Here is a 14,329-nt window from a genome sequence, read left to right as displayed (position 1 = left end):
ATGGTTTGAGGCACACTGAGGCCACCTACAGGGCAGGTGGGGAACAGCAGGGATCTGAAATCATATGAGATGTTAGTGAGTAAGAAGTTAGAACAAACGGACTTAAGATGGCTGTTTTAGATCAAAGTTGATCTAAAACAGAAGAAAGATCCACTGATTGTTTGTAAAGTTCATCTGGTGCTCACATGAATCCTGTGATGAAACCTTTATTTTACTGAATGTTTCTTCAAAGCTCATTTCAACCTGTTAAAGTCATGAATAAAAGTGCAGACTGGGAGTGGATCACATGATGTTTAAGGTGTGTCATGTGACATGTTCAGTATTGTCACACATGTCTAGATTGTCTCTGATATTTTTAACATACAATTGGCAAATTAACCAATGCAAAACTTTATCTGCCTATTTAAAAAAAGAAGATAATCTTATTACAAACTGGTGTTTGATTTTGAAACAGGAAAAAAGTGGGGAAACAACTGAAAAGACTAACATTTGAATAACACCTGAAAGCAAGTAAATACTTTCTATGCTGCGTTATGATAAACTTTGGTAATATTGATGTATAAAGAACAACACTGGCTGATGATGAAATACAGTCAGCTGGCATGGTGACACTGCCAGTATTAACCTGCAGGGCTGGACTGGGACAAAAAATCCGGCATTTTGACTACAGACTGGCCCACCAGGTATTAAAGCCATAAAGCCTTTGAATGAAAACAAATGCTTTTGTGACAGTGATGTACACTGTCTTTTTGGTACATGTATGATTTTTATACATTTTACGTCAGATAAAAACTTTGTTCGCAAGATTCAGATAATTATTTAATAAAAGCTAGATATTTTAAATGTGCCCCACCTTTCCCAGTTAATGCCCTACCTGGTCCCCTGGCAAAACTTTGCTAGACCCGCCCCTGCACAGTTACCAGCTGTCAGCTACTTAGAAAAGGATCCTGGTGTTATTTGTCTCTCAGAAACAGCTCACAACTTCCCTTCAACTCATTCGTGTCACCTAAAAGGTAAACCTGTTTCTCCATCACCTGTTCAGCTCTGATGATTCAGTAAGGACATCTCCTGGTTTCATCTTCATGTTTCCCTCTCACCACATATCCATCCATATCCACACATCATGACCAGCAGCTTTTACAGCTGTAGCTCCAACAAACATCAGCTGACACTAGAAATTACTATTAAATAAATTCTAACAACAGCTGATCGAGCTTAAACGTGCTGCTGTTGTTTAGCGCGACATCCGCTGGTTTCCTTTTTCTGGCGCAAAGTGAGCGATAAATAAACAAGAGAGAAAAGCGGATCAGCTGATCATTGATCAGTTTCACGATTGAAGTAGCAACAGGAGAGGGAAGGAGAGAGAATGAGAGAAGAAGAGGCAGCTGTGCAGCAAAGACACAGAATAACTCCAGCTTTGTGTCTTTTTCATTGTAGCTAAAGTCCAGGACAAACTGCGTCTCTTCTCAGCTCAATAAAAAGCCTTCAGTTAATCCAAAATGCTGCAGCAAGAGTACTGACAGGGACTAGAAAGAGAGAGCATATTTCTCCTGTTTTGGCTTCCCTTCATTGGCTTCCTGTTAAATCCAGAATTGAATTCAAAATCCTGCTCCTCACATACAAGGTCTTAAATAATCAGGCCCCATCTTATCTTAATGACCTTGTAGTACCATATTACCCTATTAGAGCACTTCGCTCCCGCTCTGCAGGCCTACTTGTTGTTCCTAGAGTATTTAAAAGTAGAATGGGAGGGAGAGCCTTCAGTTTTCAGGCCCCTCTTCTGTGGAACCAGCTTCCAGTTTGGATTCAGGAGACAGACACTATCTCTACTTTTAAGATTAGGCTTCAAACTTTCCTTTTTGCTAAAGCATATAGTTAGGGCTGGACCAGGTGACCCTGAATCCTCCCTTAGTTATGCTGCAATAGATGTAGGCTGCCGGGGATTCCCATGATGCATTGAGTTTTTCCTTTCCAGTCACCTTTCTCACTCACTATGTGTTAATAGACCTCTCTGTATTGAATCATACCTGTTATTAATCTCTGTCTCTCTTCCACAGCATGTCTTTTATCCTGTCTTCCTTCTCTCACCCCAACCGGTCGCAGCAGATGGCCGCCCCTCCCTGAGCCTGGTTCTGCCGGAGGTTTCTTCCTGTTAAAAGGGAGTTTTTCCTTCCCACTGTCGCCAAAGTGCTTGCTCATAGGGGGTCATATGATTGTTGGGCTTTTCTCTGTATCTATGAAGCGCCTTGAGGCGACTTTTGTTGTGATTTGGCGCTATATAAATAAAATTGAATTGAATTGAATTGAATACGAAACATGTAATATTTTCTCTGAATGAGGGACCATTCCATTTTTTAAGGAGCCGTTGGCAACTCTACTAACTAACCTTATGAATAAAATAAAGTTCAACATCAGTAACTTAGCACACACCCAGCTGTATAGAAACTCCGTCATGCTAGCTAGTACGCAGTACGAGTTATTGTAACTGACTGTAAAAAGTCAGCACAATGAAAACAAACTCCACCTAAACTTGGTTTATATCTGACCCAGATAGACTGCAGGTCATAACTTCTTACCTGAAGTTCAGTTCACCTGACACTCGGACCGGTGGCTGCCTCGGGTCTCTCCTCCTGCCTCCCCTCATCCACCTGCTGACCTCTGTGGAAGCTCCGCCATAGCCACCACCAAACAACTGACTTATTTTTACACATCGGCCAGCATCTGGCCAATCCACCACCTCTCATTGTTCATGCCGTTACAAAAAAAAAAAAAAAGTCATCAGCCCACCGGGCAAATGCCCGGTATGCCCGATATCAGTCCAGCTATGTTAACTTGTTAATCTTTCACCGAAAAGTTGTTTTCTGCGGTGCCTCTTTCGTGCTTGGCTCTCCTACCTTTGCTAACATGATGCTCATAGTGCAGAAGCCTATGCTGCATTCACTTACACTCAGATATCTGAGCTTCACTGTGAAAACATAATCGTACATTTGACATTTCATTGAATTTTATTGTTTTAGCTTCGGGGTGGCACCTGGGGTGGCCGGTCTGGTTGGGGGGGTGGCCTGTGCCCCCCCAGGCCACTCCGCTGGACACGCCACTGGGAGACAGTCGGCTGTTCTTGTATCACCGGATTAGGGAAATCATGTAGTCATGTGGCTGCTGATCTGTGGGAGGTTCATCACTTATCTGGATATCACAATGTTTAAATCACTGAAACAGAAACACTGGAGTGGCCAAAGGCTGTGATTGGGGAGTCACGCTACTGCCATCCAGCCAAGTATTACATGGAGCACTGTTTACATGTGAAAGCCACTCGTTAACTTTGTGTGGGCTGTATGCTGTACAATCACACAAAGGTTAAAATCATACAAAAAAAACCCCAAAACTAAAAGATGATACATTAACCTCTTAAGCCCCAAGCCTACCTGATCTCCTGCTTTTTGCCCCCGTATCAGGGGGCGTTGGGGCTTAAGAGGTTAAGGTCACATTTACAAGACAATAAAAAAAAACAGTTATAAGAAGATGTGACACAGGGTATATACAGACACACACACACAGGGCAACGAACCTAAATGTCTAAGCCAGATAAACTTCAGACATCACAGGGCAGTATGATGAAAAACTAGTTTTGTCCTGAGTGGCGATCTTGCACCGTGTTCAGAGAGCCAACACTTTGATGATGCAGGTCTACTCAACTTACTTTTAGCCTGGGTTGGACTATATATGAGCAGCTTCCACTCTGGTTTTCACTGTTAAATACACTTGTTTGATGTCATTTGTAAAAGCTGAAAAATAGTAAGTGGGCTTGCAATGTAAATGTGGTCTGATTAAATGTGACATTAATGGTGACGCTGCATAAAACCTTGATAAAACAGTTCTATTAGTGGGTCTGTGTGATCAGCATGCAGTGGGTTAAGGTGAGGCCTTGACTAGTAGAAGGTCATGTTGGTGTATGACAACACATGAGCCAACATCAGACTCCGAGCGCTACGATGCTAAAGATCAGAAGATCCAGTGTGACATCAAGCGTTACCTGGCAAGAGAAGCCCTCAGCCCATCTGACTTTATTGGAGGATATTTACACCAGCAACACTGTTTAGTTTGATATGACGGATTAACAACATGCTGTGATATCAAGTTCATCTGTAATAGATACTGGATCTAATCAGTCAGCAGATATTTGATCACCTTATTTATAACTATACTAGAAACAAATACAACTGTGTTGGTGATTCATGCAAACTTGCATATCAGCCTTTTAAGGTTTTGTAGTATTGAGAACAAAGAGGTTCGTGTTAGGGCTGAAAACCCCGACTTGTTCTCCTCTGCAGGTCATCAAATGCACTACAGAAGTTTGTATTTGCACAAGCCTGTATATGTTTGATGGCTTTATTATTCTCTGTTCAAAGACAATAAATGTGGAAAATGTCTCATGTAGTATCAGCTTCATTTAAAAATGACTGCAAACATTTAGAGAACATGTGCTGCTGTTTGTCCTACATTTCAACACTGAATGAACCCTGAAAACGTGATGGCAGGTGGCATATTGGAGTTCACATGAAATATAGGCTGCATGAAGACTGGAAAATATAGATGATAAAAATATGCAGCCAAACATTTGTGGACATGAATAAACTATCTGATCCAAAAAGCAGGAAATGACACAGCTAGAAAATGAAAGTGTGTAACAGCTGAAGTCAAATGTAATGCAGAGTTGAATCTACACTTGGATCCATCTGTGAAAGGTCCACATGTAGGGATTCAACACGTTCTCACTCCCAACTCGTCAAATGTGTGACGCAGGGTCAGGCTTCACTTATCGACGCGCAGGGTACCCTCGCGTCGAGAATTGATGTGCAGGGTCCTCTCATTGAATACTATAGAGCTCCCTAAAAGTTGCTTATTGACGACAAGAGATTGCCGTGGAAGAGCCTGTTGTCCGTATATTTATATATTTCCAAAATCACATTGTAGTGACGTATACAGAACACAATAAATTATATAATGTAAACAACTACCTGAGAAACAGCAGATCCAGCAGATACATTAATTATAGGCTATTACTTTTGTATTGTTTATTGCATTTATGGAGGGAGTGGTGTATGCTGGGTAATGGCACAGCTAGCGATTGGGTGACTTTATTCACCCGCTTCGGCTGTTATCAGTCCATACAATGGGCGTTATTAGCACAAATCAGTCCCATAGATATGGGCCATCTCCTGCTAGATTGTTCAGAAGGTTGTTATCATCCATCCAGATGGAGGATCACTAACAGGAGCGTGGAAAGACTCCAGAATCCACTCTGGCTGGAATCCGGTGGATACAGCAGTGTTTACAGGTAAGACCGTTTAAACGGACAGCATTTATAGAATGACTATTAAAAGTCAGCGAGTGTCAATAATGTTAATGTGGTTATGTTAGTAATACACCGAGTGCTAATATAACAGCTTTAAGATGCATTTGTAGATATTATTACGTGTTTTACCGTCTTTATGGTGCTAGCTTAAAGTTATGGTGTAAACGTTAGCTTATATTGTAGTAAAGCTGTTACTGTTTAAACGATGTTAGCACAGAAATATTAGCTTCTGTCATGACTGATGAAGTTACTAGTTAATAAAGTTTCCAGTAAAGTGTTTAATCGCAGCCACAGATTGACAGCAAATATCTCGATTAGCTTCAGTGCATCTGTAATAAATATGTGCAAGTTTCAGTGCTTCGTTTAAACTGTATGATACTTATACTGACCCAGGGTCAGTGTAAAATACAATCCTAGCTGTGTGAACAAAGCCTGGCTCCTTTCCATTATTACTCTTTCCTGTTGGCACACCCGTCACACCTGAGAGTCAGCTAGAAACTTACATTGACGTGGACATCATGCAAAGACTGCCAGACTCTGTAATACTGTAAATGATCAGTGACTTAGGTTAACACTAAACTTTAAACGGTACCTCTGTGTCTCTGTGTGTGTGCTGAACATTTAGGATTGAGTCAGGCTGCATCAGCTGAAGCTGTTATTTGTATATATCAGTATTTTATCCCTGGCCAAAGGTTAATCCCTGGCCAAAGGTATCGCACTTAAATCAGACCACTGAACCAGCCACATCAGCCTTTTGGGAGGTCTGTTTAAAGTAGACTTAAAATGAACTCCAGGTTCCTGAGAGGTGGACTGTGCCAGAGGATTTCTAAGAATCACCCCGCAGTTCTTCAGCTTGAGACACCTGAGTTAGAAAACACAAACACTGCAGTTGTCTTTCACTCGCGAGGGCAGTCATGGACGCACGACCTGCGTCTCATCACTGTCTGTGTGCTTTATTTATACTTTTCTGTGTGTCTGTGTGTGTACAAAAATAACAACGTCACTCAGAGCAACGGGTTTTTCCCTTTTCTACATCTGTATGTTCTCTGAAGACAGGAAGCGGTTAGTAGCTGAATAAGTTCATCACAAAAGTTATTAGGTGAAAAGTCACATAGACATTAGTGATGGGATTTCCGGCTCTTTTTATAGATCCGGCTCTTTCGGCTCGGCTCACTAAAAAGAGCCGGCTCTTTCGGCTCCGAACCGGCTCTTCAGGTTGTTTTGTTGCTTTAATTATTTAATCATTAACAATAATATAAAATTAGGCAGAAACGGAATTACTAATGTAAAAAAAGTGGTTTTATTTATATATGTTTATATATGGCCCCTAGACACAAAGCACGTACAAACTCTAAAGCATATACAAACTCCAAAACACATTTCTAGCGTTTACTGAACTTCCAAAACAGAGCTATCCAGATCACTTAAATTACACAATTGAAAGCATGTGTGTATTGTTTGTGTATTTATAGACAAGCACTCATATTTATTCAAATAATTTTAAAAAAAAGTTCATTTACCTGTTACTACCACACACCAAATCCGGTTGTTGATACTTCCTGGCTTGTGTAGCCACTAGGTAACAAAAGCTCAACACTGCGCCCTGCATCCTGGAGCACTTCTGTTGTCTTTTGTACGTGCTTCTGAGTTTTTACGTGCTTCTGAGTTTTTACGTGCTTCTGAGTTTTTACGTGCTTCTGAGTTTTTACGTGTTTTGGAGTTTTTACGCGTTTTAGAGTTTGTACATGCTTAGGAGTTTGTACGTGTTTTGGAGTTTGTACGTGCTTTGTTTCTAAGGGCCACCATATCTATACTTTATTTATTCACTCCACATAAAATGTAATAAATAAATCATATAATACAAAAAACAACTATTTACATTTTAAACTTTTAACTATTTAAATTTTCAGCTTTTTCCTTTTAAACAAATTTAACGTGAAACAACACAAAACACTGCAAACCACAACACAATTAAATATAAATTAAAATATTAAAACAAAAAGAAGATGCACATTCTCTGTCATATGGGCCTGCATGATTTCTGAATCCTTTATCATCTGCAACTGAAAATAGTCCCTCGCTCTCTTTCTCTCTGGCTCTGTTCCTGTGCTGCTGCGAGTGTAACTAACGCCCCTCCCCCCTCTGCCCAGCGCAAAGTACAGGCCACGCAGTTTAGCGGAAAAAAGGGCGAGAGAGAGGGTGAGAGAAAGAAAAAAAAAACAACTCACGGCTCCCAATAAGGAGCCGGCTCGCGTCGTTCACTTCAAAGACCCGGCTCTAAGAGCCATTTCGTTCGCGAACGACCCATCACTAGTAGACATGTAGATTGCTTAGTGATCAATAAAAAGCACATTTCATGAAGCTGATCACATTATATAAAAACAATTTTCCTTTGACATTCCCTCCTGTTGATCAAAAAATGAAATGTACAAGTCATCAGTAAGTAACTACTTGTCTTTCACATTTTCAGTTACTACATCATTAGTTGCACTTCATCTTCATCTTACAAATAGGAAAAGAAGTCTTCATGATCTTCATTGGTTTCGGTACATCTGCGTATGCCGTGAGTGATAAACTTATCATCTGTGGGATTACAGCCTTTAAACAAGGTATAACACAAGTAAAGAAAAGCAAAATAAAATAAAATAAAATAAAATAAAATAAAACCAGGAAAACTCCAACGCCGATCAACAGTCTCTATAGCATCTGAAGCCATGTTTAAAGAATTTACATTATCTGGTATGTAGGTGCAGCACATGGTGTTGAATAAGACACACAATCCTCCTTTCTCAGCCAGGATCATGTCCAGTGGTACACGATGTTGCTTTACAGCAATTCTGAGAGCATCTATTTCTTGGTTGTGTCCCTCGTTGCCCTTGCAGGGTGCATTGAGGAACAAGCCGAATCTATAGTCCAGAGTTTGAATTCTTCAGGTACGTCGGTTCCCCAAATTGAGTCATGTGGTCTGACTGTTGAAGTTGAGCGTTTCTTCCTGGATGAGGATGTTGATGTTGATGTGCACTTTACAAAAGTCATTCTGAAGGTCAGAATTAGTGCACTTGTTCCAGGGTGTTTCCCATAAATGGTTGTGTTAATATGCTCGGCATGTGCGAGCAGACGTAGCAGTCTTTCTCTGTGGTCCTGTTAAGCACGTATCTGTATCAGGCATTTTTCATCCAAGGATAGATGTAGTCTTGTGTCATGTCCATTAGGTGGAAGTTGTCGTGCGTTGTAGTCAAGGTAACCAAGAGGGTTCCCCTTCCCATGGTTGCACATAGGTCCATCACAGTGACTACAGTTTGTTGCGCGGCTAACTTAGCTGCTTGATCTGCAAAGTTATTGCCTTTAGTTATTTCTGATTTATCTTTCTGATGTGCAGTACATTTGCATAATGATAACTGTTTTGGCAATATTATTACATCTAATAGTGTTTTCAGAAGACTTCCATGTTGTACTGGGTGTCCAGTAGATGTAATCATTCCTCTGTTCTGCCAAATTTTTGCAAAGTGGTGCATTGCTGAAAAAACATACTGGCTGTCAGTGTATATATTTATATCTTGGCCTGCGTGCAATTCACATGCACGTATGACTGCTTTGAGTTCTGCACTCTGAGCGGAGTGTGAGGATGTTAGCGGTTTTGCTTCTATTACTCTGTCTGCTGTAGTCACTGCATAGCCTACACAGTTTTGTCCTAGGCTATTAGACGCTGAGCCGCCTACAAAAATGTCACTTAAACCGGGTTGTGGTGTGCTGTGAATGTCAGCATGTGGCTTTGTCTCCTCATCTAATTTTTTCATACAGCAGTGTGGATGACCTTCTTCGGGTGAGGCCAAAAGTGTGCTCGGGTTCAGCTGACCACACTTCTGGATGCTAATGTGTGATTGCGACAGTAAGATTCCAACATATGATAGTTGCCTTGCATATGTGATGTAGGACAAATTGGCTTGGAGTAAAATTGAAGTCACCGCGTGTGGTACTCTGATGATTAAAGTGTGCCCTAAAACAATGTCAGCTGACTTTTTTACTGCCTCTGCTGCGGCTGCACAGGCCTGCACACATGTAGGCAGGCCTGACGCAACAGCGTCCAATTTGCACGAGTAAAATGCAAGCGGGCGTTGTTTTTCTCCAAATGCCTGTGTTAACACTGCTTTCATATAACCTTCTCCTCCATCTACATATAAGTAGAAAGGCTTATCATAGTCAGGCAGTGCTAAAACAGTATTCGTCTGTAATGCTAGTTTCAAGTTACTAAATGCCTCTTCTGCTGCTGGAGTCCATTGTATTTTGTCTTTCAGTCCTAAATTCCTGCCATAGATCATATCTTGCAGGGGTTGGACTGTTGACGCGTACTCCAGTATCCAGGTTCTGCAGAAATTGCCGAGACCTAGAAAACTCATCATTTGTTGTTTTGTGAGTGGTTTTGGAGCGTTCTGTATTGCTAGTTTTCTACTGTCTAACAGTTTCTTTCCCTCTCCTGTGAGTGTGTGTCCTAAGTACGTAACTTTAGGACTCCACAGTTGGAGTTTGTGTTGTGACACCTTGTGTCCTTGCTCAGCTAGATGATGTAATACTGCCACAGTGTTGGCTTTGCAGTCATTCTGTGTAATGCCTGTAATCAGAATGTCGTCCACGTACAAGAGGTATTGCCCTGGTGCAGGCAATGTGCACAGTGACATAGATTTCTTTAATTCAATTCAATTCAATTCAATTTTATTTATATAGCGCCAAATCACAACAAAAGTCGCCTCAAGGCGCTTCATATATACAGAGAAAAACCCAACAATCATATGACCCCCTATGAGCAAGCACTTTGGCGACAGTGGGAAGGAAAAACTCCCTTTTAACAGGAAGAAACCTCCGGCAGAACCAGGCTCAGGGAGGGGCAGCCATCTGCTGCGACTAGTTGGGGTGAGAGAAGGAAGACAGGATAAAAGACATGCTGTGGAAGAGAGACAGAGGTTAATAACAGATATGATTCAATGCAGAGAGGTCTGTTAATACATAGTGAGCGAGAAAGGTGACTGGAAAGGAAAAACTCAATGCATCATGGGAATCCCCGGCAGCCTACGTCTATTGCAGCATAACTAAGGGAGGATTCAGGGTCACCTGGTCCAGCCCTAACTATATGCTTTAGCAAAAAGGAAAGTTTGAAGCCTAATCTTAAAAGTAGAGATAGTGTCTGTCTCCCGAATCCAAACTGGAAGCTGGTTCCACAGAAGAGGGGCCTGAAAACTGAAGGCTCTCCCTCCCATTCTACTTTTAAATACTCTAGGAACAACAAGTAGGCCTGCAGTGTGAGAGTGAAGTGCTCTAATAGGGTGATATGGTACTACAAGGTCATTAAGATAAGATGGGGCCTGATTATTTAAGACCTTGTATGTGAGGAGCAGGATTTTGAATTCAATTCTGGATTTAGCAGGAAGCCAATGAAGGGAAGCCAAAACAGGAGAAATATGCTCTCTCTTTCTATTCCCTGTCAGTACTCTTGCTGCAGCATTTTGGATTAGCTGAAGGCTTTTCAGTGATTTTTTTGGACATCCTGATAATAATGAATTGCAGTAGTCCAGCCTGGAAGTAATAAATGCATAAACTAGTTTTTCAGCGTCACTCTGAGACAGGATATTTCTAATTTTAGAGATGTTGCGCAAATGGAAGAACGCAGTCTTACATATTTGTTTAATATGTGCGTTGAAGGACATATCCTGGTCAAAAATGACTTCAAGGTTCCTCACAGTGTTACTGGAGGCCAAGGTAATGCCATCCAGAGTAAGAATCTGGTTAGATACCATATTTCTAAGCTTTTCAGCGCCGAGTACAATAACCTCAGTTTTATCTGAATTAAGAAGCAGAAAGTTAGCGGCCATCCTGGTCTTTATGTCTTTAAGACATTCCTGCAGTTTAACTAATTGGTGTGTGTTATCTGGCTTCATGGACAGATAGAGCTGGGTGTCATCTGCATAGCAGTGAAAATGTATGCTATGTCTTCTAATGATGCTGCCTAGGGGAAGCATGTATAATGTAAACAGAATTGTTCCTAGCACTGAACCCTGTGGAACTGCCGGAGGTTTCTTCCTGTTAAAAGGGAGTTTTTCCTTCCCACTGTCGCCAAAGTGCTTGCTCATAGGGGGTCATATGATTGTTGGGCTTTTCTCTGTATCTATGAAGCGCCTTGAGGCGACATTTGTTGTGATTTGGCGCTATATAAATAAAATTGAATTGAATTGAATTGAATTGAATTGAACTCCATAATTAACCTCAGTGTGTGAAGAGGACACTCCATTTACATGCACAAATTGGAGTCTATTAGATATGATACAAACCACTGCAGTGCAGTACCTGTAATACCTACAGAATGTTCTAATCGCTCTAATAGGATATTATGGTCAACAGTATCGAATGCTGCACTAAGGTCTAGCAGGACAAGCACAGAGATGAGTCCACTGTCAGAGGCCATAAGAAGGTCATTTGTAACCTTCACTAAAGCTGTTTCTGTGCTGTGATGAACTCTGAAACCTGACTGAAACTCTTCAAATAAACCATTCCTCTGCAGATGATCTGTTAGCTGTTTGACAACTACTCTTTCAAGGATTTTTGATATGAAAGGAAGGTTGGAGATTGGCCTATAATTAGCTAAGACTGCTGGGTCTAGAGATGGCTTTTTGAGTAAAGGTTTAACTGCAGCCACCTTGAAGGCCTGTGGTACATAGCCGATTATTAGAGATAGGTTGATCATATTTAAGATCGAAGAATTAATTAATGGCAGGACTTCTTTGAGCAGTTTTGTAGGAATGGGGTCTAAAAGACACGTTGATGGTTTGGAGGAAGTAATTATTGAAGTTAACTCAGAAAGATCAATTGGAGAAAAAGAGTCTAACTTTTCATCATTTAAAAAAAATCTTGTTACTTTGACACACATTTCATTCAGAGTCTGCAGCTCCGTCTGAGGGTGGTAGACGCTGGTTCGAATAGATTTAATGCCCAGTAATTCGTACAGTTCCCTCAGTGTGCGAGACATGAACGACGTGCCCCGATCAGTCAGTATCTCTTTCGGGATTCCGACTCGGGAGATGACCTGAAACAGTGCCTGCGCCACAATCTTTGCAGAGATGTTGCGCAGCGGGACTGCTTCCGGGTACCGCGTTGCATAATCCACCAGGACTAATACAAAGCGGTAGCCACGTGCACTCCGATGAAACGGCCCGATGAGGTCCATGCCCATGCGCTCAAACGGGACCTCTATGAGTGGGAGCGGGCACAAAGGCACTTTTGGTATGGCCGGCAGATTAACAAGTTGGCAGTCCGGGCAGGACGCGCACCAGCGGCGCACATCCGCTTGGATGCCCGGCCAATAAAATCGGGCCGTTATGCGCTCCAGAGTTTTTTCGTATCCCATATGCCCTGCTATGGGGTTATAATGAGCTGGAGGCAGCCGCTGGAGGCAGCCGCCGGGAAATGATTTTCCAGGCGGCTGCCTCCAGCAATGCCTCCAGCAATGCCCCGGGGCGAACCAAGCTTTGGTGCACGAGGGTCTGCGTACAGCCCGTGTCCACCAAAGCATGGCGTATACCCCCTCGAGTCCTTACCGGAATGCTGTATGTCCCTCCTGGACCGGGAGAGGGTGCTGGGGCACCGGCGACGCGGAACACCTGCCCCACTTCCATCAGAGGGCAGTCCCTCCTCAGGTGTCCCGGTTGCCCGCACTTCCAGCACGGAGAGCGTCTGTGCTGCTCTCCGTGGCTCAGGGGCGGCACTGCTCATTTCTGATCCCTGGGAAGGCACAAATGAAGCAAACGGATTAGTGGGGCTCAGCGCCGGCGCCCGCTCTGCCTGCCCTGGTGCAGGTACCTGGCGCCTCGGTGCCGGCACTGGGGCTTGTTTGCTCGGTCTCCGGCCGCCGTCCCCGGGCTCCCCCGCTCTAGCGGCAAGGTGGTCCTCCGCCAACGTTACCGCGACCTCCAGACTTGCGGGACAGTGACACCGGACCCATCTCGCCGTCTCCGCAGGCAACCCCTCCACGAACTGCTCCAACATCACCTTGTCCACCAGCAGCTTCTCTCCCTCTGACGATCCCGGCTGCAGCCAGCGCACCGCTGCGTCGTGCAGCTTCCGGGCCCACGCAAACGGCCGATCCTCCGCGGCCAGCCGACAGGCCCTGAACCGCCGGCGATGGTCCTCAGGTGTGAGTCCCATCCTGTCCACCACCGCCCGGCTCACGTCCTGGAAGCTGCCCCTCGAGGTCGGCGGCAGACTCAGGGCCGCCGTCTGAGCCTCCCCCGACAGCAGAGGAAGCAAACGCGGAGCCCACTCCACCTGCGGCCACTGGCAGGCCTCCGTCATGGCACAAAAAATCTCCAGGAAAACCTAGGGGTCGTCCCCGTCACCCATCCGGGGCATCGTCACCGACAGCGGGGGGGGGGGCTTTGGCGGAGCAGCGGCTCCAACCAGCCGCTCCAGAACCTGGGTCTGCCGGTCCGCCTGCTCCTGCAGCTTAGCCAGGTGAGCTCGCTGGGCCGCCGCCTGGTCCTGGCCCATCTTCGCCATCTCCGCCAGCATTTGCGCCAGGAACTGCAAAGGCTGGGCGGGCGGCGCAGCCTGTGGGTCAGACATCCCCACGTTAGCTGGGTTACGTTAGCTGGGTTTTGGCACCACTTGTGAAATGCACTACACACAGGCACACACACGCCCAGGTCTTTGTCTTCAGATGTTTATTTATTGTTGTTTATTTATTGTTGTTTATTATGACCGACCACAGTCTGACAGCTGTCGGTCTCAGCTGATCTCCAGCACCCCTCTGCTCCTCTCCCGTCTCACTATAAAGGGGAAGGAAAGCATCATCAGTCCAAAACGCCATCAGCTGTTCTCACCTGCGTCTCCAGCACTGCCCCGTTGAGCTCACCGCACCACTCCTCCCCTGCAGCCGCGCCCGGGACCACACCTCCGCCACAATGTCTTTTATTAAAATGAGTGGTTTTA

At 43.9% G+C, this 14,329-nt stretch overlaps 1 protein-coding gene and 1 long non-coding RNA gene across 2 annotated transcripts in view; both read right to left on the bottom strand.

Annotated features, from left to right (window-relative positions):
• The window catches only part of LOC146507506 (uncharacterized), a 138,279-nt gene extending 132,261 nt beyond the window's left edge, over positions 1–6,018 (bottom strand). The window contains exon 1 of the long non-coding RNA XR_014877393.1: positions 5,837–6,018. This is a non-coding gene — a long non-coding RNA (uncharacterized LOC146507506). The remainder of the gene's footprint in view (positions 1–5,836) is intronic.
• Positions 6,019–10,819: 4,801 nt separating this feature from the next.
• On the bottom strand, positions 10,820–13,766 carry LOC146507505 (uncharacterized). Its single transcript, XM_085181558.1, has one exon. It carries the CDS (start codon positions 13,691–13,693, stop codon positions 12,758–12,760), a length of 936 nt encoding a protein of 311 aa, XP_085037684.1. The 5' UTR covers positions 13,694–13,766; the 3' UTR covers positions 10,820–12,757.
• Positions 13,767–14,329: the final 563 nt, after the last annotated feature.

This window comes from Neolamprologus multifasciatus, chromosome 12 (genome assembly GCF_963576455.1).
Source record: "Neolamprologus multifasciatus chromosome 12, fNeoMul1.2, whole genome shotgun sequence".
In the NCBI taxonomy this organism is placed as follows: domain Eukaryota; kingdom Metazoa; phylum Chordata; class Actinopteri; order Cichliformes; family Cichlidae; genus Neolamprologus; species Neolamprologus multifasciatus.
The sequence above is the reverse complement of the archived record's forward strand: the minus strand, read 5'-3'. Positions and strand labels throughout refer to the sequence as shown.